Source organism: Podarcis filfolensis, assembly GCF_964270895.1.
Source record: "Podarcis filfolensis genome assembly, chromosome: W".
Lineage (NCBI taxonomy): Eukaryota > Metazoa > Chordata > Lepidosauria > Squamata > Lacertidae > Podarcis > Podarcis filfolensis.
This window is the reverse complement of record NC_139619.1, coordinates 29,818,500-29,843,912: the sequence shown is the minus strand read 5'-3', so window position 1 is coordinate 29,843,912 and position 25,413 is coordinate 29,818,500. Positions and strand designations below refer to the sequence as shown.

General features: G+C 40.7%; 1 protein-coding gene across 8 annotated transcripts in view; it reads left to right on the top strand.

Moving 5' to 3' along the window:
• LOC310753831 (far upstream element-binding protein 3-like) overlaps nt 1-25,413 on the top strand; it is a 347,698-nt gene that overhangs the window by 172,359 nt on the left and 149,926 nt on the right. For all 8 annotated transcript variants that reach the window (XM_083595188.1, XM_083595185.1, XM_083595189.1 and 5 more), the window contains 2 exons: nt 17,686-17,784; nt 19,739-19,843. In XM_083595188.1, the coding sequence (XP_083451314.1) occupies nt 17,686-17,784; nt 19,739-19,843 (204 nt within the window). The remainder of the gene's footprint in view (nt 1-17,685; nt 17,785-19,738; nt 19,844-25,413) is intronic.

Here is a 25,413-nt window from a genome sequence, read left to right as displayed (position 1 = left end):
GGTTGGCCACTGTGAGACAGTATGCTGGACTAGATGGACCCCCTTTGGCACTTATCATTTTCTAGAGTCGTCCTCCCCTGCTCTCCTTGTTTATGAGGAATGTACATATCTCATTTGGGGAGCTTTTGGGTTGCTTTGCTTGTTTTGGCCAACAAAGCCTCAGAAAACTTGAACTCTTAGAACAGAAGGCAAAAGTTTCCATGCTGCACCAGACCATGAAGTGCCCCGAGTCTGGGATTGGGTGCAAGCAAACACTGCCTTTCTTGTAAAGCTTTAGAGCCTTCCTTCATGAAGTGAGAGTCTGTTGCCAGTGGCTGGTCTGCATTTCCATGGAATTGCTCCAGAACTGCCTTTGGGTCTCTTTCTTCAAAGGGGTCATCAATATATATTTTATTAAACACAGTATTTTTTTCTTTACAAAAGTAACTCAAAGCCACATAAGTAAGCAAACCCTTTAAAGACAGCATAAAACAAAACAAAGGGCAGAATTAAAACATTCTACCTAGTCCACAGATAATTTAGAAGTCAAGTCCTGACAGAAGAAGAAATGTTTTTGCCTGGCACCTAAAGGTATATAATGATGGTGCTAGGCAAATCTCCTTGGGGAGATCATTTCTACAAGCAGGGAGCCACCACTGAAAAGGCACCATTCTCATACTACCACTCTCTAGACCTCCTGTGAAGGGGGCACATGAAGAAAAGCCTCAGATGATGATTCTGGGTCAGTTCATATGGGGAGAGGTGATCCTTGAAGTATTAAAGTCCTGAGCCAGATAATGTATTAATTTAAAAAGCACTGGACAACTTAGATTTATGGAACTTGAGTGGTCGCCTGAACCCTTCTATCCTAGCTTGATCACCGAAATCATCTGTATGAGCATCATTGGTCATTCCCCAAGTTTATGAGGCTCATTTGATGAGAAATCGAGCCTTGAGTGTAATTGGCTCAGTCTTATGGAATGCTTTTCCAACCCAACAGAGATTGGCACCTTCTGTACCAACTTTTAACTGCCTGCGGCAAACCTTTCTATTTTGCCAAGCCTTATGCAGTCAATTAAGAATGCATCCTTCTGCATTGGTTACTTGATTTTTTTTTAATTTTCTAATATAGTTTTTATTCTATAACATTATGTTTTATTTCTCTAAACTGCATATATAATGACAGCAGTGTTTATAAATATTTTTTAATAAATAAAGCTATATAGGTTAGTGACAGCACTTTGAATTGGATATGCTTGTGGGTGGCAAAGCTCCCCCCCCCCCCCCAGCAACCTTCCCTGGAGCCCATAGGTGCTTGCCTCACCAAAGTGATTATCATAGCCAATAGAGGTGTGCACTTGATTGCAGGATGTGTTTGTGTTGGCAAAGTTGTCCCTGCCCCACCCACCAATTTTATCTAATTCCTGCATTATAGGGTGTTGAACTGGATGACTGTTGGGGGTCCCTTCTAATTCTATGAATACTTGTTTGAGTGTATTCTGTCCACCTGATAAATTCGGGAGCTGAAGACTCTTCTGGGATGAATTAGAAGTGGCCCTAATATATTGCAAGACAATGTATCCTAAGGCAGTCCTAATTGTGTGTGGTGACTTTAATGCATGGGTAGGCTTGAGCCCAAATGACAAGGAAAACAATCATTGCCTGGATGGCAATGAAGCTTTTTTACCTGAGCACTACTCCATGGATAAAATGATCAACAAAGAAGGTAAAAAGTTAGTTGAACTAATGTCCTGCTTGCAGCTGACATGCTTGCATGGTAGTCCATGGGACAAATAAAATGGTTACTTTACTTTCCTCAATAGCAGAACAAGAAGCGTTATTGACTACATTTTCTGTCTTTCAAAGGTATTGCCGTTAGGACTCAGTTATATTTTAGATTGACCAGAAACTGATCACCTACCTATCTTCCTGTCCATTTCCCTTTCAGTCCCTCAGTTGCCCATCAAATTATTTGGCAGAGGGAACAGTATCTATGGGCAAACATTTCAAGTGGTCTACCTCAGTTGAACATTCAGTTCAGGCCCATTTGAACAGCTCCCATTGCTAGCATTTTCACCAGAACACGGTTAATGGACATTTAGATCCCGTTGAAGGCATCATGTCTATTTTTTGTAGATTTAAGACCACTTTTATCTAGACCAGGTCACTCATCTAGTAAGGCTTTTGGCAAACCTGGGTGGGTACACTAATGAGTGCAGGCAAGCAAAAAGGAATTTGGCTCAACTAACTAGGAGGGCAAGACAGACACAGACAACAGCTACCGTATTTTTTGCTCCATAGGGTGCACCGGACCATAGGGCGCATCTAGTTTTTAGGGGGGGGGGATAAAGAAAAAAAATTATTTCCCCCCCAGCCCCAAAGAGGCTGCAAGCTGCTATCTGCAAGCCTTCGGAGCCTGGCAGGAACTCCCGTTGCGCTCTGAAGGTTTGCGGATAGCTGCCTGAAGCCTGGGGAGCGCAGCGGGAGTTGGCGCTGCGCTCCCCGGGCTGCAGGCTGCTACCCGCAAGCCTTCGGAGCCCGGCGGGAACTCCCGCCGGGCTCCGAAGGCTTGCGGATAGCTGCCTGAAGCCTGGAGAGCGAGAGGGGTCGGTGCACACTGACCCCTCTCGCTCTCCAGGCTTCAGCGAAAGCCTGCATTCGCTCCATAGGACACACACACATTTCCCCTTCATTTTTTTTATATAATATTTTTATTCATTTTCAAATACAAGTTTATATAACCAATATCAAAATTTATCACATAACCTTCTTTTTTTTTTTACTTCCCCCAGCTTCTCTGCCAATCTTCCGTTTTGTTTATTTATTCACACATTTTCTAATTTTAATATTGCCTTTAAAATATAACCTCCCCAATCTTATTCCCTTTTTGACAATATTCCTCATATTTTCACAGAACATCTTGAAAACCTACAAGCGTTGTCTGTTCATCACATATACTTTTCAGATAATCTGTAAATTTTCCCCAGTCCTCGCTGAACTTCTGGTCTCGCAAATATCGAATCTTCCCCGTTAGTTTATCCAGTTCTGCAAAGTGCATCAATTTCAATCTCCATTCTTCGACCGTCGGTAATTCTTCCTGTTTCCATTTTTGGGCCAGGAGTATTCTCGCCGCTGTTACTGCGTATTGGAAAAGTTTACAGTCTTTTTTACATATTTCATTTCCTACAATTCCTAAAAGAAAGGCCTCCGGTTTCTTAACAAATGTATATTTCAACATCTTTTTCAATTCATTATAAATCATTTCCCAGAAGCCTTTCACCTTTTTACATTCCCAGCACATATGATAAAATGTCCCTTCTTTTTTTTTTACACTTCCAACACTTATTACACGTTTTGTACATTGTTGCAAGTTTTACTGGTGTGATATACCATCTATATACCATTTTCCTTTAACGCAGTACATGCCGTAAATCTTAATCTTTCATTCCATAATTTTGTCCAGTCATCAAATTCTATATTATATCCAAAATCTCTGGCCCAATGTACCATCACCGATTTAACTTCTTTGTCTTTTGTATACCATTCCAGTAGCATTTTATACATTTTTGATAAAATTTTATAATCATTACTTAGTATTTCTGTTTGGAATTTTGAATATTTTTCCACATACCCACACTCTTTAATATCCTTTTTAAACATTTCATTAACCTGATAATAATGCAACCAATCATATACATACTCTTTTACCTCTTCATATGGTTTTATTTTCCATTTCCCTCCTTCTTTAATTATCAACTCTCCATATGTTATCCATCTCCCCCTCATATTGATCTTTTTAACACTCATCACCTCTAATGGAGATAGCCAGTGAGGAAGTTTTGGTTCTAATAGGTTTTTATACCTATCCCATATTTCTATAAGAGATCTACAGAAAATGTGGTTTTTAAAACCTTTATGTATTTTCTTCTTTTCACACCATAAATATGCGTGCCAACCAAATCTGTTGTCAAAACCTTCCAAATCTAACAACTCTCCATTTTCTAATTTTATCCACTCTTTTACCCAACAGAGGCATGATGCTTCATAACATAGTTTCAGATCTGGCAGAGCGAAGCCCCCTCTTTCTTTCGCATCCGTTAATAACTTAAATTGAATTCTTGGCTTCTTACCCTGCCAGATATACCTTGAGATTACTCTTTGCCATTCTTTAAATATTGATGCCCCCTTGATTATAGGAATTGTCTGAAACAAAAATAACATCTTTGGCAGCACACTCATCTTTATTGTTGAATTTCTCCCCCAAAATGATAACTTCATCCTTCCCCACACCTCCAGATCTCTTTTTATTCCATTCCACACTGGTATATAATTATTCTGAAACAGATCAATACTCTTGGGGGTTAACCATATTCCCAAATATTTGATTTTCTTTACCACTTCTATCTCTATTTGTTGTTGCATTGTTTCTATCATCTCTTGATTCATATTTTTTTGTGATTATTTTAGTCTTTTTCTTATTCAGTATAAACCCTGCCACTTGACCAAACTGCTCTATCTCTTCTAATATTTTTTTTACACTTTTCAGTGGTTCTTCCACTGTTAGTACCAGATCATCGGCAAAAGCTTTAACCTTGTATTCATTTTGACCTACTGTCACCCCTTTTATTTCTCCATTTTTCCTTATTGATTTCAGAAAGACCTCCAGTACCAAGATGAATAACAATGGGGAAAGAGGACATCCCTGCCTTGTGCCCTTGGTTATTCTTATATCTTCTGTAGTAATATTATTTACTATCAACTTTGCTCTCTGTTCTGTATATATAGCCTTTATTCCGTTAAAAAATTCTTTTCCCACATCCATCAATTCCATTTTTTTTAACATAAATTGCCATGATATATCGAAGGCCTTTTCTGCGTCCACAAATATTAACATAGCTTGTTTCTCATTCCTGGCAGTCAAATATTCTAAAATATCAATTATATTTCTTATATTGTCTTTCATCTGCCTGCCAGGAAGAAAACCCACTTGATCTTTGTGTACAATTTCTTGTAATACCTTTTCATCCTCATTGCCAATATACTTGTGTAATGGTTCTAGGGGTTGCTCGTGCGTAAGTTGTCGCCACTCCTGGCTAGGTTACCTGGGTGAACCCTTTCTGTCTGGACAGCCTCTCACCCGTGGCTGTCTCAATCGCTGGCAGAATCCGTCAGTGGGCGTTTCTTGAACTTCTTCCAGCAAATAAGTTCTTTGACGCCTAGTCTCCTCCTACTCTCCCTGCGCAGAAGTCTTCTGCGCAGGGAGGGTGTGGGCAGCGGAGGACCCGTGCTCTCCCCGCTGGTCTCCGGCGAGGAGTCCTGGAGCCCCCTCGCCGATTCCCCCATCTGCCCCCCTTCTCCACTGGTGCTACGCTGATTTCCTTCCCCAGCAGATGGGCTGCCTCTCTCCCTGCTGGGCCCCTCTCCAGCATTGCTCTGGAGCCTTGCCTCCGCCTCTGGCTCCGATGGCAGTTCCCTGACAACTTGCAAAGATTTTATAGTCTGTATTCAACAATGAAATAGGCCTATAATTTTTAACTTGTGTTAAATCGGAATCTTGTTTTGGAATAAATGTGATAAAGGCTTATTTCCAGGTTTCTGGGATTTCTCTTTCTTTCATAATGTTATTCATAACTTCTTTCATTGGTACAAGTAGGATGTGTTTCATTTCTTTATAGTAACTTGCCGTAAATCCATCTGGTCCTGGAGCTTTCCCTTTTTTCAATTCTTTTATTGCCTCTTTTATCTCTTCAATTTCTATTGGGGCGTTCAGTCTGTCTTTTTTTTCTGTCGGGATCTTCTGCACCTCTTTTTCTTTTAAAAATCTTTCTATTTTCCTCATATTATTCTTTTCTCTACTTTTGTATAGATGTCTGTAAAAGTCCAAGAATCCCTTTCTAATCCCTTTCGGATTATCTATTTCTGTACCTTCAATGATGATTTTTATTAACAGTATTCTGTTCCTTCCTTTTCTTAATCTGCCACACCAGCCATTTTCCTGATTTATTAGCGAATTCAAAGTTCCTTTGTCTCATTTTTTTTATATTCCATTCCACTTCTTTATTTCTTATCATTGCAAATTGTGTTTGCAAAACCTTTATACTCTGTCTTATTTTCAAATTGTTAGGTTTTTTTTTATTAATTTTTGTTCATTGTCCATTATTTGCTTTAAAATTTCCTTTTTTCCTCTGCTTTTATTTTTCAATGAATTCTGCTGGATAAAAAATCCTCTCATTACAGCTTTGCTGGCATCCCATACTGTCTTCATTTTCGTGCCCTTGTTACAATTATTTACAAAATAGTCTGTCAAATACTTTTGTGCCCTGTTAATGATTTTTTGATCATCTAGAAGGTAATCATTAATTCTCCATCTGAAGGTTCTTTCCTCATATCCTTTTATTTCAAATTTTATTGCACTGTGATCCGAAATTACTCTTGGTTGAATTTCAATACCCAATATTCTCGGAGTTAATTCATTGGATACCCATACTTGATCTATTCTTGACATTGATTGATTTGGCTCAGAGTGAAATGTGAACCCCTTTCCCAACGGTGTCTAAGTCTCCAAATGTCTATTAAATTACAATTCTTTGTCATCGAAAAAAAAAGTTTTAGGTAATTTTCCATCCTTACTCATCCCTGTTGCTCTCATTCTGTCCATTTCCATTGACACCACGCCATTCATATCTCCCATTATTATAATCTTTTGGTCCATATATTCAAACAATTTTTCTTCTAGATTTTTATAAAAATCAGTCTTATTACCATTAGGTGCATAGATCCCAACAATTATTAATTTTTCTCCTTGCCATTTGATCTGGACTGCAATAACTCTTCCCCCTTCATCTTTGAAAATTTGCTGAGTTTCAGTTTTGTTTCTTACATACAATACCACTCCTCTCTTTTTGTCTTTGTCAGAAGATATAAATTCATTTCCTAATCTTTTATTAATCAAAACTTTTCTATGTCTTCTTGCCACATGAGTTTCTTGTAAACATATAATGTCTAAGTTTTTCTTTTTCAAATATTGTTCAATTTTATTCCGTTTTTTTATTGTTAATCCCATTAATATTCCAAGTCCATAATTTCAACGCCATTTTAACCTCTTATTAAAATTTTTTATTTTTATTACAAATTTTATAATCTTTCTTCCTCTTCATCATCATCTTCTTCTTCCGTTTTTTTTCTGTCTTCTTCTTCCTCCTCCAATTCCGAACCTCCTGCTCCTGCTTCTGCACCCCTTACTTCTTCTTCATCTGTTCGTAACTCCTTGTATCTTCTCAGAAATTTGTTTGTTTCCTCTGGGCTCGTATATCTGTGTTTCTTGCTTTTATAGAAAAAGGAGATTCCTTCTGGAAATTCCCATCTAAATTCTATCTTGTTTCTCTTGAGAATTTGCACCATTGGTTTATATGGGTCTCTCCGTTTCAACAACCTGATTGGGATGTCTTTAAAGATAATTATGTAATTCCCTTCAATATTCAATCTCTTCTCTCTATTCTTTTGTGATATCATATTTCTCATTTCTCTATCCTTAAATGTAATCAAACAGTCACCTGGAAATTTCCTTGCCTTAGTTGTTCTTACCTTCATTCGGAATGCGTTTTGCACTGTTTTTGCCACCTCTTCTGTCTGCAGCTCCAACCATTGTGCTATCCCTTCTATCAGTTTCTCTTTAATATTTTCACCTTGCGTCTCCGGCACAGATCTTAACCTTAGGTTAACTTCTCGTTGCCTGAGTTCATTCATGGCAATCACATCCCACACCACCTCCTGTGATTTATTAATTTCCGACATCCCTGTTTTAATTTTTTCCTCCTCTTTTTTCACTTCTTTCAATTCCAACTTTGTCCTTTTCATCCCCTCTTCTAAAGTTTGTGTTCTCTTAGTTACGTCCTTTAATTGCCCTTTCAATTCATTTACTGCTACATCAACTTTTTTATCCATCTGTCCAATCCTTTTAGCCACTTGTTCTAAGTTAGTCTCTATATTCTTTTCACTTTGCTTTATATCATTTTTAATTTCGGCAAACATTTTCAATATCTCTCCTTTAAAATCTGGTTCCTGTTTAGAGCCTCTCCTTTCCATCGGTGTTCCTCTCTCACTCACTTTCTTTTGTAAATGAGTCATTTTGATTACATTTCCTTCAAGGCCCTTCCGATTCCTTCCCAAAAATCAAACAATACAATATCAAACAATAGAAAGAGTACCCAAATACAAAGAGAGAGAAGGGGCCCAACACCACCAGAGTCAGTGGGAGCAATCTTCTTACCACTTTTGTGGCTACTGACTTCCAATTCCCAACAATATTCCCAATTTTATTTATTTATTTTTTTTATAAATTTTTTATTGGTTTTTCAACACATATTAAAAGACAAAACAACACAATACATTAACAAACAAACAAACATATAAACACGTATAATTTCTTAACCTTTCTTTCCTAAAACCTTCTTTCACCGACTTCCCCATACCTCCCCTTTCTGCATCCCTGTTTTAAATCCTTCCAGCAACCCCTAATTTCAATTTCTCATAAACACTTTCTTTAACTCTTTTTTCTTTTTCGTATCCAATTGTTTGTCACTGCAATTCTATTTTGCATTACCCAAGACATTTTAACATTCATTAATTTTGCAACAATTCTTAAGATAAACTTTAAATTTCTTCCAGTCTTCTTCCACCGTCTCTTTCCCTTGGTCACGGATTCTGCCAGTCATCTCCGCCAGTCCCATGTAGTCGATCACCTTGGTCTGCCATTCTTCCAGTGTGGGTAGTTCTTGTGACTTCCAATACTTTGCTAAAAGTACTCTTGCTGCTGTTGTAGCATACATAAAGAACGTCCTGTCTTTCCTTGACACCAATTGGCCTACCATGCCCAGGAGAAAAGCTTCTGGTTTCTTCACGAATGTGCATTTAAGCACCTTTTTCATTTCATTATAAATCATTTCCCAGAAGACCTTAATCCTAGGGCACGTCCACCAAAGGTAGTAAAAGGTACCTTCAGTTTCCTTACATTTCCAACATTTATTATTGGGCGTATGGTAAATTTTTGCCAGCTTGACTGGGGTCATGTACCACCTATATATCATTTTCATAATGTTCTCTCTTAAGGCATTACATGCCGTAAACTTTATACCGGTGGTCCACAACTGTTCCCAGTCAGCAAACATGATGTCATGACCAATGTCTTGTGCCCATTTAATCATAGCTGATTTAACCGTCTCATCCTGTGTATTCCATTTCAACAGCAAGTTATACATTCTTGACAGATTCTTAGTATTGGGTTCCAGTAACTCTGTTTCTAATTTTGACCTCTCCACCTGGAAGCCAATTTTCCTGTCCAGTTTGAAAACTTCGTTTATCTGATAGTAATGAAGCCAATCTCTTACTTTTGACTTCAATTTCTCATAGCTCTGCAATTTCACTTTTCCCTCCTCATGTTCTATAATTTCCCAATATTTTGGCCATTTGGGTTCCATATTAAGTTTTTTCACTTCTTTGGCTTCCATTGGTGACAGCCACCTGGGGGTTTTGTTTTCCAACAAATCTTTATACTGAATCCAAACATTATATAATGCTTTCCTAACAATATGGTTTTTGAAACCTTGATGAGTTTTAACCTTGTCATACCATATATATGCATGCCAGCCAAATCTGTTATTGAACCCTTCCAAGTCCAAAATGTCTGTGTTTTCAAGAAGCAGCCAGCTTTTCAGCCAGCAGAAAGCCGCTGATTCATAATACAACTTTAAGTCCGGCAGGGCAAACCCCCCTCTTTCTTTTGCATCAGTTAGTATCTTAAATTTTATTCTGGGCTTTTTGCCCTGCCAGACAAATCTAGATATATCTTTTTGCCACCTCTTGAAACAATCCATTTTATCCAAAATCTGCAATGTTTGAAACAAAAACAACATTCTCGGCAAGACATTCATCTTAATAACAGCGATTCGGCCTAACAAGGAAAGTCTCAAATTTGACCATACTTCTAAATCTTTCTTAACTTCTGACCAACATTTCTCATAGTTATCTTTGAATAAATTCACATTCTTAGATGTCAAATTAATCCCCAGGTATTTCACCTTTTTTGCTACCATTAAACCAGTTTCACTCTGAAACCTCTCTCTTTCAACCACTGTTAGATTTTTATCCAATACTTTCGTTTTCTGTTTGTTCAACTTAAATCCTGCTACTTGACCAAATACTTGTATTAGCTCTAAAACTCTTCTCGTACTAGTGTCTGGCTCTTGTAAAGTTAATACTAGATCATCTGCAAACGCTCTCAATTTATATTGTTTAGCTCCGACCTGAATCCCTTTAACCAGCTGGTCCCCTCTGATCATATTTAATAAAACCTCCAAGACAGATATAAAGAGTAATGGGGATATTGGGCACCCCTGTCGTGTCCCTTTTTCAATAGCAAATTCTTCTGTTACCACATTATTTACAATCAGTTTTGCTTTTTGTTCAGAGTAAATTGCACCTATACCATTCTCAAAACCTTGGCCTACCCCCATCCCTTGGAGATTTTTTTTCATAAAACTCCAAGAAATATTGTCAAAGGCTTTCTCCGCATCCACAAATATTAATACTGCCTTAGTATTAATATTAACTTCCAGCAACTCCATAATATCTATTATGTTTCTCACATTGTCTGACAAGTGTCTTCCTGGAAGAAAGCCCGCTTGGTCTTTATGAATCTCCCCCACCAAAACTTTTTTCAGTCTTTTTGCCAAAATGTCTGCAAAAATTTTGTAATCCACATTAAGTAATGATATAGGGCGGTAGTTCTTAACCTGGTTCTTCTCAGTCTCTGACTTTGGTATAAGTGTAATATATGCTTCTTTCCACGATTCAGGTGCCTTCTTCCCCTCTAAGATTTCGTTACAGACCTCCTTCAACGGTTGTATAAGCCATTCTTTCAAAGCTTTATAATATCTGGAGGTCAGTCCATCAGGTCCTGGAGATTTTCCCAATTGCATATTTTGAATGGCTCCCTCAATTTCTTGATCAGTTATCTTCTGGTTCAAAGTCACTTTACTTTGTTCAGAAATTTTTTGTAATCCATATTTTTTAAGAAATTCTTCTATTTCTTTTTCATTCACCGGCCCTTGTGCATAAAGTCTCCTGAAATAACTCTGAAAACAGTTTCTGATCTCATTTGGTTTATAAATGTTTTTTCCTTCCACTTCTAAATTTGTAACCGTATTCTGTTTTTGTCTCTTCTTCAATTGCCATGCCAAAAGTTTCCCACATTTGTCTGCCGATTCAAATGTCTTTTGTCTCATTTGTTTTATTTTCCATTCTATCTCTTGATTCATCAGTTCCATATATTGTCTCTGGTAGAACTTGATTTCTCTCAAGATTTCATGTGACTTTGGTTTAGATCTCAATCTTTTTTCTCCTTCTTTTATCTTTTCCAGGATCTTATCCTTCTTCTCATTCTGTCTTTTTCTTTTTATGGCATTCTGTTGTATTAAAAATCCTCACATGACAGCTTTACTTGCGTCCCAAATTACTCTTTTTTCCACTTCTGTTCTCAGATTTATCTCAAAGTAGTCCTTTACCGCTTTCTGGGCCTTTTTATAGACCTCTTCGTCTCTAAATAGGGAGTCATTCATCCTCCATCTAAAGGAGCCAGCTGTTGTTGGGTTCATCTCCATCTTTACAGCATTATGGTCGGAGCAAGTCTTTGGGCAGATTTCCACTTTCTTAATCTTTGATGCCATCCCACTAGTTATCCATATTTGGTCGATTCTAGTCCATGTCATTTTTGCTTCAGAGAAGAAAGTTCCCTCTCTTTCAAGAGGGTTCCTTGTTCTCCAGATGTCAATCAGGTTCATATTGTCAGTCATTTCAAAAAAGGTCTTAGGTAATCTCCCATCCTTGGAGATCACCTGTTTTTGTGCTTTGTCCATATTTGTAGAAACCACTCCATTCATGTCTCCCATTAAAATTACATTATAATCCAAAAGGTCTATTAATGTCTCATGCAATTTCTTAAAAAATTCTGACTTCCCTTCATTTGGTGCATAAACTCCTATTATCAGTAATTTTTCTCCTTGAACTTGAATTTCAATTGCCAAATACCTTCCTTGTTCATCTTTAAATATTAATTTAGGGGCCAACTTTTCCTTTGCATAAATCACCACTCCTCTTTTCTTCACTTTGTCCGATGAAATGAATTCTTGTCCTAATCTTTTGTTAATAAGTAATTTTCGATGTACTCTAGTCACATGGGTTTCTTGTAAACAAATCAAGTCCAATTGTTCTTTTTTTAAGATATGAAAAACCTCTCGTCTCTTTCTAGGAAGATTGAGGCCATTACAATTCCAACTTAGAAACTGCAGAGACATCTTGTTATTTATTTGGTTACCCCTCCAACAGCTCCAAGAAGATCTTCTTCTGTTGATTTTTTAGCTCCAAAAGATAGATTGGAAATATCTGGTAAATCCTCTAGGTCCGTAGGTTCCGCCGTTCCCTTCAAAAGATCCTCCTCATTCCTTGTCAGAAACTGTTCTTTGTCTTGCACTGTTTTTATCTTGATTTTCTTTCCTTTGTAGTTAAAAGACAGGCCTTGTGGGAACTCCCATCTGAATAGTATGTTGTTCTTTCTCAATAGAGTGACCAAATCCTTGTAATAGGTCCTCGCTTCCAAAATATATTTAGGGATATCTTTAAAGATCTGCACACGAGAGTCTTCAATCTCAAGGGCTGTTTGAAAATGTAAATTCAATATCTTGTCTCTCTCCTCCTGAGATCTCAAAGTTATCAGGCAATCTCTTGGGCTCTTTCTGTTCTGTCTCCTTCCCAGTCTGAAAGCAGTTGTTATCTTAAATTCCTCCTCTTTTAAGCTGTCCTGCCAAAAGTCCAGAAATTCTTTTGTAAGATAGTCTATCAAATTGTCCTTTTCATTTTCTGGAATCTATCTCAATCTCAAATTTCTACTTTTCCTCTGTAGTTCCAATAAAGACAGGGCAGCATCATGTTCTTCCAGCTTTTTACAGACTGGTACTATCTTTTCCTGTGTGTTTCCTGCAGAAATTTTTGCCTCCTCTGCGATCTTTCTAGTTATCTCATTTTCTTGAACTAATTTATTTATAGTCTCTGTATTCAGGTCCAATTTTGTTGATAATTCATTCAACTGTTTGGAGTTTTCAGTGCTCTGCTTTGTTAACACTTCCAGAGTTTCATTTATTTTGACTAATGCCTTTGTTATTGTTACTGTATCCATGGAGGGAGTTGAAGCAGGTGCAGTTGGGTTTACAATTGAGCCTCTTCTCTTTTGTTCAACTTTGCTCTTAGCCCTTGTTAATCTCTCCTCTGTTGGGCCACTCATATCCCAAGGTCTTTCCCACGAGAATCACTTTCAGCTGGGGAATTCCACAAGCCTGTTCCTTACAGTAAAAAATAGTGGCTATATTCCTACAGCCTCTAGATGGAGCAGCTCAAAGTTCCAAATACAAAGAAACAAAAGTTCCCTTCAGAGGTAAACAAAAGTAGCAACCAATTGTCCAATAATTTCCAAAATATCAAATTGTATCTTTCCAAAGTGCCAAACTTGTAACAAATAGGGTCTTTAGTTTATCCAAGGCAAAGCGCCTACTTTGTAGCAAATCAAATGACAGTTCTCAGTCCCGGTGGCTCACTTTCCAAGCAGTCCTCCCCAAGGGTTTAAAACGGCAGAACTTTCCCCTTCTAAGCTTCTTTCATGCAGGTAAAACAGATCACAAATCTTCCCCCCCTGCCCCTGCCTGCTAAGGGGGGGATTTAAGTCCAATGTCAGAGTCCGTCAATTTTAAAGCTGCTTTCTGTCAAATTGCAGCTTCCTGTCCGTTGCTTTATTTACATGCAGTCCGAGGAAGGCAGACTTCCTTATTTTTTGCCTTCTCCGTTTTCAGCCAATTTCAAATTGTTTCCTTTTAAATTTGTTGTTCAATCTTACTCACGGTAGTCCAATTTAAATTCCAAATGTCAGGAAGGAATCGGCGCTCTCCGTCAATGGCGACGCGGCTTCACTCCACGGGCTGGGTAGCGGCTCTCAGCACCGCGCTCCCCGATGCCACTCCGGAGCCTTTAAAAAGACTCCTTTGCAGTAAGGGGGGGCGCTTAAGGTGCCCACCGAGCCTCCTTGCTCTCAGGCTTCCGCGCCTGAGATTTTAGGGGTCCCCGCTTCGCCGTAGCGGTCAGACCCGAACTCGTGAAGTAGCCTCCCTGAGCGGAGCTCAGCAGGAGGCGGCCATTAGCGCTGGCGCCGACCGGAAGTCCCCCCAATTTTAAATTATATATTCAATTTACAACCCAAAGGACCCCAAAAGAAATCTTCTTGCCTCTTGAATGGCTAACAGTTTCCACTTTTCGACAGTATTTCAGGCAAAATCTTAAATTCTTATTGTTGAAGAAAACTAAAAACTTATCTTCTTGCCACCAATTAGGCTAATCCACCAAGTCAGCAAACCACAAAAATCAAATTATGTCCTTATGAATTTTTAAATCCAAACGTTGAGAGTATTGAAAACGTTGAAAAAGATAAACATATGCAGAAAAAGAATGGCCAAATAATATGGTAATTAAAAAATAAAAATAAAAGGTTTGCAGATAGCTGCCTGAAGCCCGGGGACTGCAGCGGGAGTTGGTGCTGCGCTCCCCGGGCTGCAGGCTGCTTCCCGCAAGCCTTCGGGAACTCCCGCCGGGCTCCGAAGGCTTGCGGATAGCTGCCTGAAAGCTGAAAGCCTGCATTCGCTCCATAGGACGCACACACATTTCCGCTTCATTTTTGGAGGGGAAAAAGTGTGTCCTACATAGCGAAAAATACGGTAATTTGGAAACTTTGGCTTTTTATCATTCAAATTATAAGGGACTACTAAGGGGGGAGGAGGCCATTCATGATTATTCAGTGGAAAGAGTTGGGAATGGCCCCCTTGGATAGAAATGATAGACATTTCTGAAATTTGATCTCAGACACAGGTTTTAATCCTATGTTAGATGCTTGCATCTCTGCTAATACCTGGTGTATTTACTTCAGCAATATCTTTGAAAGTGATTGTGACAGCTGTCCTAATGGACCAACTACTACTCAGGACTGGTTAATGTTGTTACCAGAATGGCCCCCAGTCTCAGAACAAGTAGTAAGCGATCTTATAGGTGCTTTAGTGAATGATAAAGCTCCTGGAGAGGACATGATCTCATCAGAGGTTTTGAACAACTCTGATTGGTGGTCTCTTCTCCTAGCAAAATTATTTTTGTATATAAACTGTACTAGCACTTTCCCTGAGGGCTGGAAGCAGAGTGTAATCATTCCAATCAACTAGAAAGGTGATAAACATAGCCCCCAGAACTATCGGCCTATTAGCTTATTGGATATCAGCTCTAAGATATATAGCCACTACCTTCTTCACAAACTGACAAGTTGGGTGGAAGAAAACAATATATTGCATCAGGAACAAGCTGGGTTTAGGAAGGGCCACAGTACAATCAATTTTTTGTATTGCATCATCTAATCTATAAATACACTAGTTTTCCTTCCAAACAGCTTTTTGCTATGTTTATTGACATATCAGCATTTGATACAATTAATAGGAATCTTCTGTGGGGTAAACTTGCAAGGACTAACATCTACAAAAGTTTGTTACAGTCAAACCTCAGTTGTTGAATGTAATCCATTCCGGCAGACCATTTGACTTGGAAACTTTTGACAACTGATCGGTTTCAAGAGCTTCTTGCACTCAGGTGGAAGCCATGTTGGACATTCGAGTTCCAAGAAATGTTAGAAAACTGAAGCATTTACTTCTGGATTTTTGGCTTTCAGGAACCGAAATGTTTAAAAATGGAGCCATTCAAGAACCAAGGTTTGACTGTACTCCTAATACTGGAGTTACATACTAATACAACCATAAGGCTAAGGATCAGTACAGATGGAAGGTTGACGAAGGAAATCAGTACTAATAAAGGAGTCAGACAAGGTTGTCTGCTAGCACCACTCTTATTTAACCTCTATATTAATAATATTGTAACAAAGTTAAACCACCCTGATCAATTTCCTCCTTCAATTGGGAATCATAAAACAGCAATTCTGATATATGTAGATAATATTGTATTACTATCTTTGAATAGAATAGGGATGAGGAGAAGCCTGAAAAAACTAAACAAGTTTTGCCCATCAGAGAAACTCAGAAGAAATTACACAAAATCAAAGGTGACTATCGTTGGCAAACGCACCCCTAAGTTTAATTGAAATCTAGGTGGCAACAAAGTAGATCAGGTTCCCTCCTTTGATGAGAAAAATTCATGAAAACCTCAGCTACAAAACATAATAGCAACAGTACAGAAGTCAGCCTATGCTATACTGACTTTTTTTTTATTCTAAAGGTGGCAGGCTGGTAATTCCAGCCCTAAACGTCTATTTAGGGAAACTAGTAGCTCAAATGCAGTATGGTATTGAAATTTGGGGGATAAATCACGACAACCTGAAAGACCTGGAAGTGTGCCAGAATGTGTGCTGGCAGTACCTCCAGGTACCCTGGCTGCTTTCCTCAGGACAGAGGCAGGCGTGGTGTCTGTAAAAGCTAGGGCGGAGATGGCTGCTCTTTCGTAGTATAAAAAGGTCCCGGATATGTCAGAGGACCGTTTGCCTAGACACTGCCTGGAAGACCAATGGCAGAAGGGTGGTTGGGCCAAGCTAGCACAAGATTTGCTAGTCTCAAAAAACCTGACAAGACATTTTTGTATTCCCATGAGTTAAAAGACTGCTCAGGAATTGGATCTATAAGCAGGATAATGAGCAAGATTTATCTTTAATCTATATCTCAAAATTCTCTCATTGGTACCATTTGCTGAAATCTAACCGCACCAGAGCCCAATATTTGCAGACACTTACCTTTGCCTCCCTGATAACTGCTTTTACAGCTCTCCGCTTTCAAACAATGCCCACATCAGTCTTAGATGGAAGATATAGGAAAGCTCCAATACATTTAAGATTCTGTATTTGTGGGGTAGGTGAAGTAGAAGACCTTCCCCATTACATACCCCATTGTCAGCTCTATCAAAATCCCAGAAAGAGATTTTTGGAACAGATGTTGGCACTGCTACAGGGACAGACCCCTGAAGTGAAAATATGTTGGCTGTTATCTGACTGTGACCCACTTGTTGCATATAAAACAGCCTTATTTGCAAAAGCCGCTAAAAGTATTTGTGCTAGTCCCATAAAAGGCAATCCTGTAGATTGTGCAGGGGATTGATTAATTTGATTTATTGTAAATGGTTGTTTATTTCTGGATCTTTCTTAATAGGTTTTATTGGATTTGCAGGTTTTGTAACGGCTTTTAGTCAAAAACAATACGTGATTGATACACAATTATATGAATGCACCATGAGCACAAGCATTTAAATGCAAAGTGAAAGTGGGAGAGGGTGGTAGAGCAAAAATTCCTTGCTTGCTTCTTCCTCTCTCCTCACCCCACCCCCCTTTTCGTTTTACTGTCACTTGCCTTCTGCTTATGGAGTTATCAGGAAAAATTGGCCAAGCCATGTCACTTACGGTAACTACATGAAAGTCCAAAGCTCCAGGGGAGTTCCTATTGCTTATTCCTGCTTTTTTCCACCCCCACTCCCCACCATTTTCATAGCCTTTCTGTCTGTTTTGGCATTTCCATTTATTTTTTGTGGCATTTTCTCTTTTCTCTCCCCATTGCACTGCCATTGGCACTTTTGCAGGAACGAACAGGCGTGAAAATGATTATGATCCAAGACGGTCCTTTGCCAACTGGAGTAGATAAACCTCTCCGGATTACTGGAGACGTTTTTAAAGTACAGGTATGTATCGAAGAGGATTTGCCATTATGCTGATAGAACATTAGGAGGATTTGCAATAATGGCACAGTTGGACTGCTGTCGGTCTGTCTCTCTCTCACATGTACACAATGATGGTGGCAGGGTGGAGGACCTCAAGCATATGGGCCAAGCAGTCCTTTTTCCCATTTGCATCTGCCACACACCATCTTTACATTGGTAACCCACTCAAATAGAGTTTGGTCAAGGAAAGGAAAGGAAACCAGTGCAAATCCTTGCGCTGCTGGTGAGGAGGGGTGTTGTCAGGCTGCCAGAAAAGCCCTGCCAGCCGTTATCTGAAGCTGTAAATTAGAAGCGGGCAAGTTAATTGGCAGCAATTAAATTTTATTGCTCAACACTCAGCGTGTTGCAGTAGTAGAGCGTGTTGCAGTAGTCCAAGCGGGAGATAAGCAGAGCATGCACCACTCTGGTGAGACAGTCTGCGGGCAGGTAAGGTCTCAGCCTGTGTGCCAGATGGAGCTGGTAGACAGCTGCCCTGGAAGACAGAATTCACCTGTGCCTCCATGGACAGCTGTGAATCCAAAATGACTCCCAGGCTGCACACCTGCTCCTTCAAGGGCACAGTTGCCCCATTCAGGACCAAGGAGTCCCCCACACCCACCCGCTCCCTGTCCCCCAAGAACAGTACTTCTGTCTTGTCAGGATTCAACCTCAATCTGTTAGCCGCCATCCATCCTCCAACTGCCTCCAGACACTCACACAGGACCTTCATCGCCCTCACCGGTTCTAATTTAAAAGAGAGGTAGAGCTGGGTATCATCCGCATACTGATGAACACCCAGCCCAAACCCTCTCATGATCTCTCCCAGCAACTTCATATAGATATTAAAAAGCATGGGGGAGAGGACGGAACCCTGAGGCACCCCACAAGTGAGAGCCCAGGGGTCTGAACACTCATCCCTCAACACCACTTTCTGGACACGGCCCAGGAGGAAGGAGCGGAACCACTGTATAACAGTGCCCCCAGTTCCCAGCCCCTCTAGACGGTCCAGAAGGATGTTATGGTCGATGGTATCAAAGGCCGCTGAGAGATCGAGCAGAACTAGGAAGCAGCTTTCACCTTTGTCCCTAGCCCGCCAGAGATCATCAACCAACACAACCAAGGCAGTTTCAGTCCCATGATGAGGCCTGAATCCCGACTGGAAGGGATCCAAATGGTCCGCTTCTTCCAGGTGTGTCTGGAGTTGTTCAGCAACCACCCGCTCAATCACCTTGCCCAAGAACGGAAGATTTGAGACTGGGCGATAGTTGGCCATATTGGCCAGGTCTAAAGATGTTTTTTTAAGAAGCAGTTTAATGACCGCCTCTTTCAGCGGGTCTGGGAAGTCTCCCTCACAGAGGGAAGCATTCACCACCCCGCAGAGCCCATCACCCAGCCCTTCCTGGCTTGCCTTTATTAGCCAGGATGGGCAAGGATCAAGGAGACAGGTGGTTGGCTCTTCATGAAATTGCAATACAGTCGAAAGAGACCCAGTGTGGTGTGCTGGATAAAAGTGTTGGGCAAGGAGTTACCAGTTGCTGGCAACAGCAGGAGAGGAGAGTGCTCTTATGCTTGGGTTCTCCTTGCAGGCATCCACAAGCATCTGGTTGGCTACTGTGAGAACAGGATGCTGGACTAGATGGGCCATTGGCCTAATCCAGCACAGCTCTTCATATATTCTTAGGTGAGGGGAGCCCCAGGTTCAAAACACTCCCCACCCCAGCCATGAAGCTTGTTGGAGAACCTTGGGCCTGCCTAACTCCACCAGCTATGTTCTACTTCTGCTGTCAGAGGCAGTATGCTTCTAATACCTGTTGCTGGAGACCGCAGGAGGGGCAAGTAGTATTATGCTCCCTGAAGAGGCAAGGATAATTTTTTTTTTGTGGGGATCTAACAAAACTAGTCATCAACCTGTTTTCCTCCTTCTGCATTTGAACAGCAAGCAAGAGAGATGGTACTGGAGATCATTCGAGAGAAAGACCAGGCAGACTTCAGGGGCATACGCAACGAATTCACTTCCAGAATGGGCGGAGGCAGCATAGAGGTGTGGATTTATCTTATATGTTATAGACCCAAAGGGACATCTAGTCCAATTCCCTGCAATACAGGAATCTTCTCCCTAGGGAAAAAAGTGAAGTTGAGAGATGGTTTTATATTATTTTATTTATTGATTTATACATGCATACATGCATATTGTGCATATTTGCACAGCTTTAGGAGGCTGAAGTAATTACTCATTTATTTAAAATGATGCTTTCCTGGGCAACCAGCCTGGAGCCGCTGACAGTACCCTGACAGATTGTCCCAAGTCCTCTTTAATTGCCAGTTAAGTCATAAATCATGACAAACAGGGCAGGAGCTGCCAGGGTGCAGCCTGCCAAGACTGATAACTGAAAGTAGCAATTTCAATGCCTTTTACAACAAAATTTAACGCTGAGAGGACATGTAGAACAATTAACAATGGCCATCAACTCTCAACATGCAGAAATGGCCAGGGTGGTGGGAGAAACCCAGAGACGGTCAATGAGACACACACACACCCCGATTCCCCCATTGAAGTTCAATGGACAGACCTCTGAGTTGCTTGGGTTGAAAGCAAACATGGAAATGTTTTTGAAGGTGAGGCAAGGTGACTTTTTGTCAGACCAGGAGCGTGTGTTTTTAGTTATTAATCTTCTGGAAGGAGCCGCCAGATGCTGGGTGATTACCTTACTAATTAGTCAATACCCTTTTTGTTGAGGTTGAACAGTTTTATGGCTCATCTCTATTCCATGTCCCAGGACCCGCAGCAGAAACCTGCAAATACATGAAAGCTAATTAAGCTGAAGCAGGGGTCTAACTCAGTAATGGAGTACAGTACATAGTTCAGTTTGCTGTCGAAGGAGCTAGCGTGGGATCATGATTCCTTGATAGCTATTTACCGTGCAGGGCTGAGTGAAAGCCTGCTAGTAGATAATTTATTATGGTCAAAGACCAGCTCACACAACACAATAAAAACAGCGTTCATAAAGATAAAAGATACAATTAGAGCAGATTGCAGCAATAGCTCATGAGTTAAAATTGAGATATATACGTACATACACCTATACAACTGAGATTTGGGCTACCATAAAAATTGACCCTGAGGTGCCCTAAAGGGCGACTTCAGCTTTTTCCTAGTAAGCTATTTCATTCTAGAGGATGATCTGTGCCTACAAATCTGGGCGCAGAATCTGACTACCAGCCAGGTCATCTTGTGATCTTTGCCTACCTAAGTGGAGAGAATTAAGTTTAGACTTGTCTGAAAGATTGGCAAGCCTCTTCAGCAAAGGATCAATGGTGTCTCTACGAATCTCAGCATAAAAAGGACATCTAAAAATATATATGTTTGGGGCTTCCTTATTTCCCCTAATGGGCAGGCGCAAAGTCTCTGTGAGTACGAGACGCTTCTATAGGGGCCTTCCAGAACTGATGAGGGCAAGGCCGAGCTTCTAGGAAGAGTGAAAGCCCTTCTTGCATTTCTGGATGCAAAGAAAAATAGATATGTTGCTGGAGTGGCTACATATCTCCCATTTTCTATGATTTTATAATTGGGGACCCTTATACAGTCCTGTTGTCTCTCTGTGTCCATGATTCTTTGCCTAACCACGGATCTAGCTTGGCCCAGGCCCATAGTTATGAGGGTTTGGGGAGCAGGGCCCAGTTTCTGAAGAGTGTTTAAGACTGCTGTCTGCCAGCCAGACTGGCTCTGAGGAGTTTGGATTGCACTCTTTCAAGGGGAATGAACGAGGAGGGAGGTGGGCCCAGAAAGGATCTGTAAAGGAGCTGTGCCAATGTTTTGGCTTTATATAATTTTAGTGCCGTGGGGACATAAAAACCCCCTTGAGTTCTAAAAAATTTAAGGATAGCATTTGAAGATCTTTCTCCGGCACACTCATTTGAGTTAATATGAATTTTGTTGGATCCTGATGCCTGGACCACCATTCCTAAATATTTATAGTTCGAGATTTGTTCTAAATTTTGGCCTTGACGTTTCCAGTTTCTGAGCTTTGGTTTTTTCCCAAAAGCAATAATTTTGGTCTTCTGATAATTTATTTTGAGGCATTCCATCTCACAATAGGCAGCTAATTTTCTTAGTGCTCTCCTAAGCCCTAAGGGGGTTCTGGATAGTGTTACCGCATCGTCTGAATAAAGCAGAGCCGTGATATGCCGGTTTGCTAACTTCGGAGGGTGGAAGTCAAGGTTATGGAGAGTGGTTACCAAGTTATTTAAATAAAAATTAAATAATAAAGGGGCCAAAAGGCATCCTTGCCTAACACCCTTAAATGTTTTGATGGGATCTGTTAAATGCCCTAGCCGGCTGCACCTGACTCTAAGGGCCGTATTTGAATGTACTACCTGAATTAAATATAGTAGCCTTCTATCGATGGTAGTGGGCCAAAGCTTGTCCCAGAGTCTGGTTCTGGGAACTGAGTCAAAGGCTGCTTTTAGATCAACAAAGGCTGCATATAGTGAGGCCTGCCCTCCTGAGTTATATTTTTCTATAAGGTGTTGTAACGTTAGGCAGTGATCTAGCGTGGACCTGCCGGGTCTAAATCCCGCTTGTTCTGCTGCCAGAATGTCTTTATCCTCTAGCCACTCTGTGAATTTTTCCAGCAGGTGCTTTGTGTAGAGTTTGCTAATTACACTTAATAAGGTGATGGATCCCCTCTGTTGCCTTTTTTATAGAATGGAACGACTATGGCTGTGCCCCAGTCCCTTGGGATGCGGCCGGTATTGCCTATATGAGTGAAAATAGTGGCTAGGAATGTGATGATTTCTGGACATCCGGCACACTTCCTTGCGCCTCTGGACTTCGCAGCTTCTAGGAGAGTATCCCAAACAGCGGTGTGTGCCTTGTGTGGGTGCAGAAATAACAGTCCATATACAGCTTCTTCCTAATCTAAGAAGCGTTTTATTTACAGCAGAGAAATAAATCATCTGGGAGAACAAGCTGGCACGATTGACACTCTCAGACCAAAAACGAAAGTCACTTGGCTCACACACAAAGAACAATCCCCAGTGGGCAGGATGACACATAGAGCTATTGTTGTGGTTCTGGACAGTCAAGAGTTAACACGTCAGGAAACATTCTGATTCACTGGGTGCACTGCCCACATGACCTGGGCATTTTCCTTTGATCTGTGCTCTGTGGGGGCTGAACTCTCTCTGGATAGCAGTCTTTCTGGGAATGTGAGCAAGGTAGTTTTGTTTTTGTTAGGGGCAGAAAGCTACAAACGTGCAGTTAGATTCTGTAGGTTTTTCTTTTCTGTTTGTTATGCTTCTAAATAAAGAGTGATAGATTAGAAGCACTGGTGTCGAGCTGATTTATTGAAGACACCACGTTGACACGGACAAGCCATTTTATGCTGCGTGTGAACTCTGCTATTATCCGGCAACTGAGAAGAGTGGCAGCGCGTGGGCGCCATTGAAGTTTGTTAGAGTGGCAATAAATCAAATTTATTGCAGTGCCGTTGCAGCAGACTCAGTGGGTCAAAGGATTTATGATTCACAAACTTTAACAGCTATTAACCCTGTAAGCTCTGATTCTCCTCACAAGGAAAGGGGCCCACCAGTCCGCCTGTGATTTTAGCATTTCTGGAAGGATGCCATCAGGTTCAGGAGCTTTAGCCATTTCCAGTTGGTTTATATGCAGTTTCACTTCTATTTCCGAGACTGCCGGCCATTTAGCCAGCTGCTCTATTTCATGTTCCTGACTGGGATATTCAACATCCTCATACATAGCTTAAAAATAGGAGACCCAGTAGTCAGGTGGGATTTGTGTGGATAGAGGGGAAACAGCCTTGGGGGAGCCAGAGGTAACCAATTTCCAAAATAGTGACTGATTTTTTCCCTTTGCCACACTAATTAGATTCGATGAGCATTTTCTGCTGCAGGCATATTTTTGGCGGGTTATTAGGGCTTTGTATTCTTTTTTTACAGTGCGGACAGAGAGATAGGCTTGTTGTCTAATAGCGTTATCAGCTGTCCGGGCAGCTTTATAGGCAGCTTGTAATGTTTTCTTGGCCTGGAAGCAGGTCTGATCAAATCAAGGTTTGTTTTCTGTTTTCTGTTAAAGAGGTGGAGTTTTAGGCGTTGAAGCAAGCACTCATATTCAACAAGGGGATCTTCTGGATAGAGGTTGCTCCAGGAGCCCTTTGTAGGTGTATATGGTTTTTCAGAAGCTAAAATCTCCTTTAGTTGGATGTCAAGTGCGGGGGTCCATTTAGCTCAACATCCAGGGTGCTCTAAAGCGATAATCTCTACAGGGTATATTGTTTTAAGAAATATTGTCTTGTTTTTGAGGGATACCTGCAGGTGTAATGGGAAGTGATCCCCTTCTACATATGGAAGCACTTTTAATCGCTCAGTTTTTGCTAATAATTCGCTATCGACCAATATGTAGTCAATTGTACTAGGTTTTGACCCTGACAGGAAGGTATATTCCACAGGGATATCGCCTCTTGTGTGGCCATTTAGAATGTGTAAACTTAGCTGCCTGGAAAATTTGAAAAGGCAGGCGCCGGAGTAGTTTGAATATTGGTCCTTAGATAGCCCTGGGGTCTGGCAGGCTTCTGGTCTAGATGTCTCAGGAAACCCAATTTTTCACCTGTATTTGGTTGCTAAACTGGAGTCATCTGGCCCTAGCCTTGCGTTTAGATCACCCACCAGGAGGACCAGCCTGCTAATGTTTTCATCTGCTTGAGGTTTCCGGCCTGATGTCATGGCCATGATGGTTGAGCTCTGCTGCCCTCTGGGCAGGGGAAAGCCAGGATTTATGCGGTAAAATTCCTGGCAATGCTCCTCGGGGTTCTGGTGAGTGCACAGTATCCCTCTGTGTTGCTTAAGCCAACTTGAAAGGCAGAACGGGTGCGACCTGGGAAGTGTGTCCCTGTCATGGATGAACCTCCATTTCTGGCATGATCTATGATCGGTTCCTCAAGAATTTGGAATATTGGCTTTAATTAAGGGGCGCTCCTGAAACAGCATATGATAATGGGCTGCAATTAATCAGCTGCCGAAAGGACTGGACTTGAGCTATGAAGGTATTTGAATGACTTTTTACAAGCACGAAAATCCTTGCAGCTGCCGGAATGGGAGGGAGAGGCAAGGCAATGTTTGTTATAATGATTCCTAAATGATATTTTTCTCTCTTGACCCCCCTTGCAAAATGAAAAAATTGTGTGTAGTCACTATGTTTGCCTGATACTGAGGGAAGAAAGGGAAAACACTGATTTATACTCTACCAAGAGTTTCACAATGGTTTTATATACCTTCCCCTTTCAACCGAGGTTGAAATAGACAATATTGAAAATATCTTTGGACTGGAGTGGAAAAGAGACTAATTTGGTAAAACGAAGGACTGCTAATTATATCTAGCAGGAGTTTATTTATGTGACCCTGTTGTCTAACTGCGCGCTGAAGAAAATAATTTCTGGAGTTTTAATGGTGGAGCAGCCTTCTGTTGGGGAGTTATTTATAGCCCAGTAAGACCTTGAATAAAGCAGAGGAATGTGAATAGACAAAGGGTGACAGCAATGAATCATCTTTACACACCAGGCTTCCGGTTTCTGCGAATGGTGAAAAGGAGTGAGT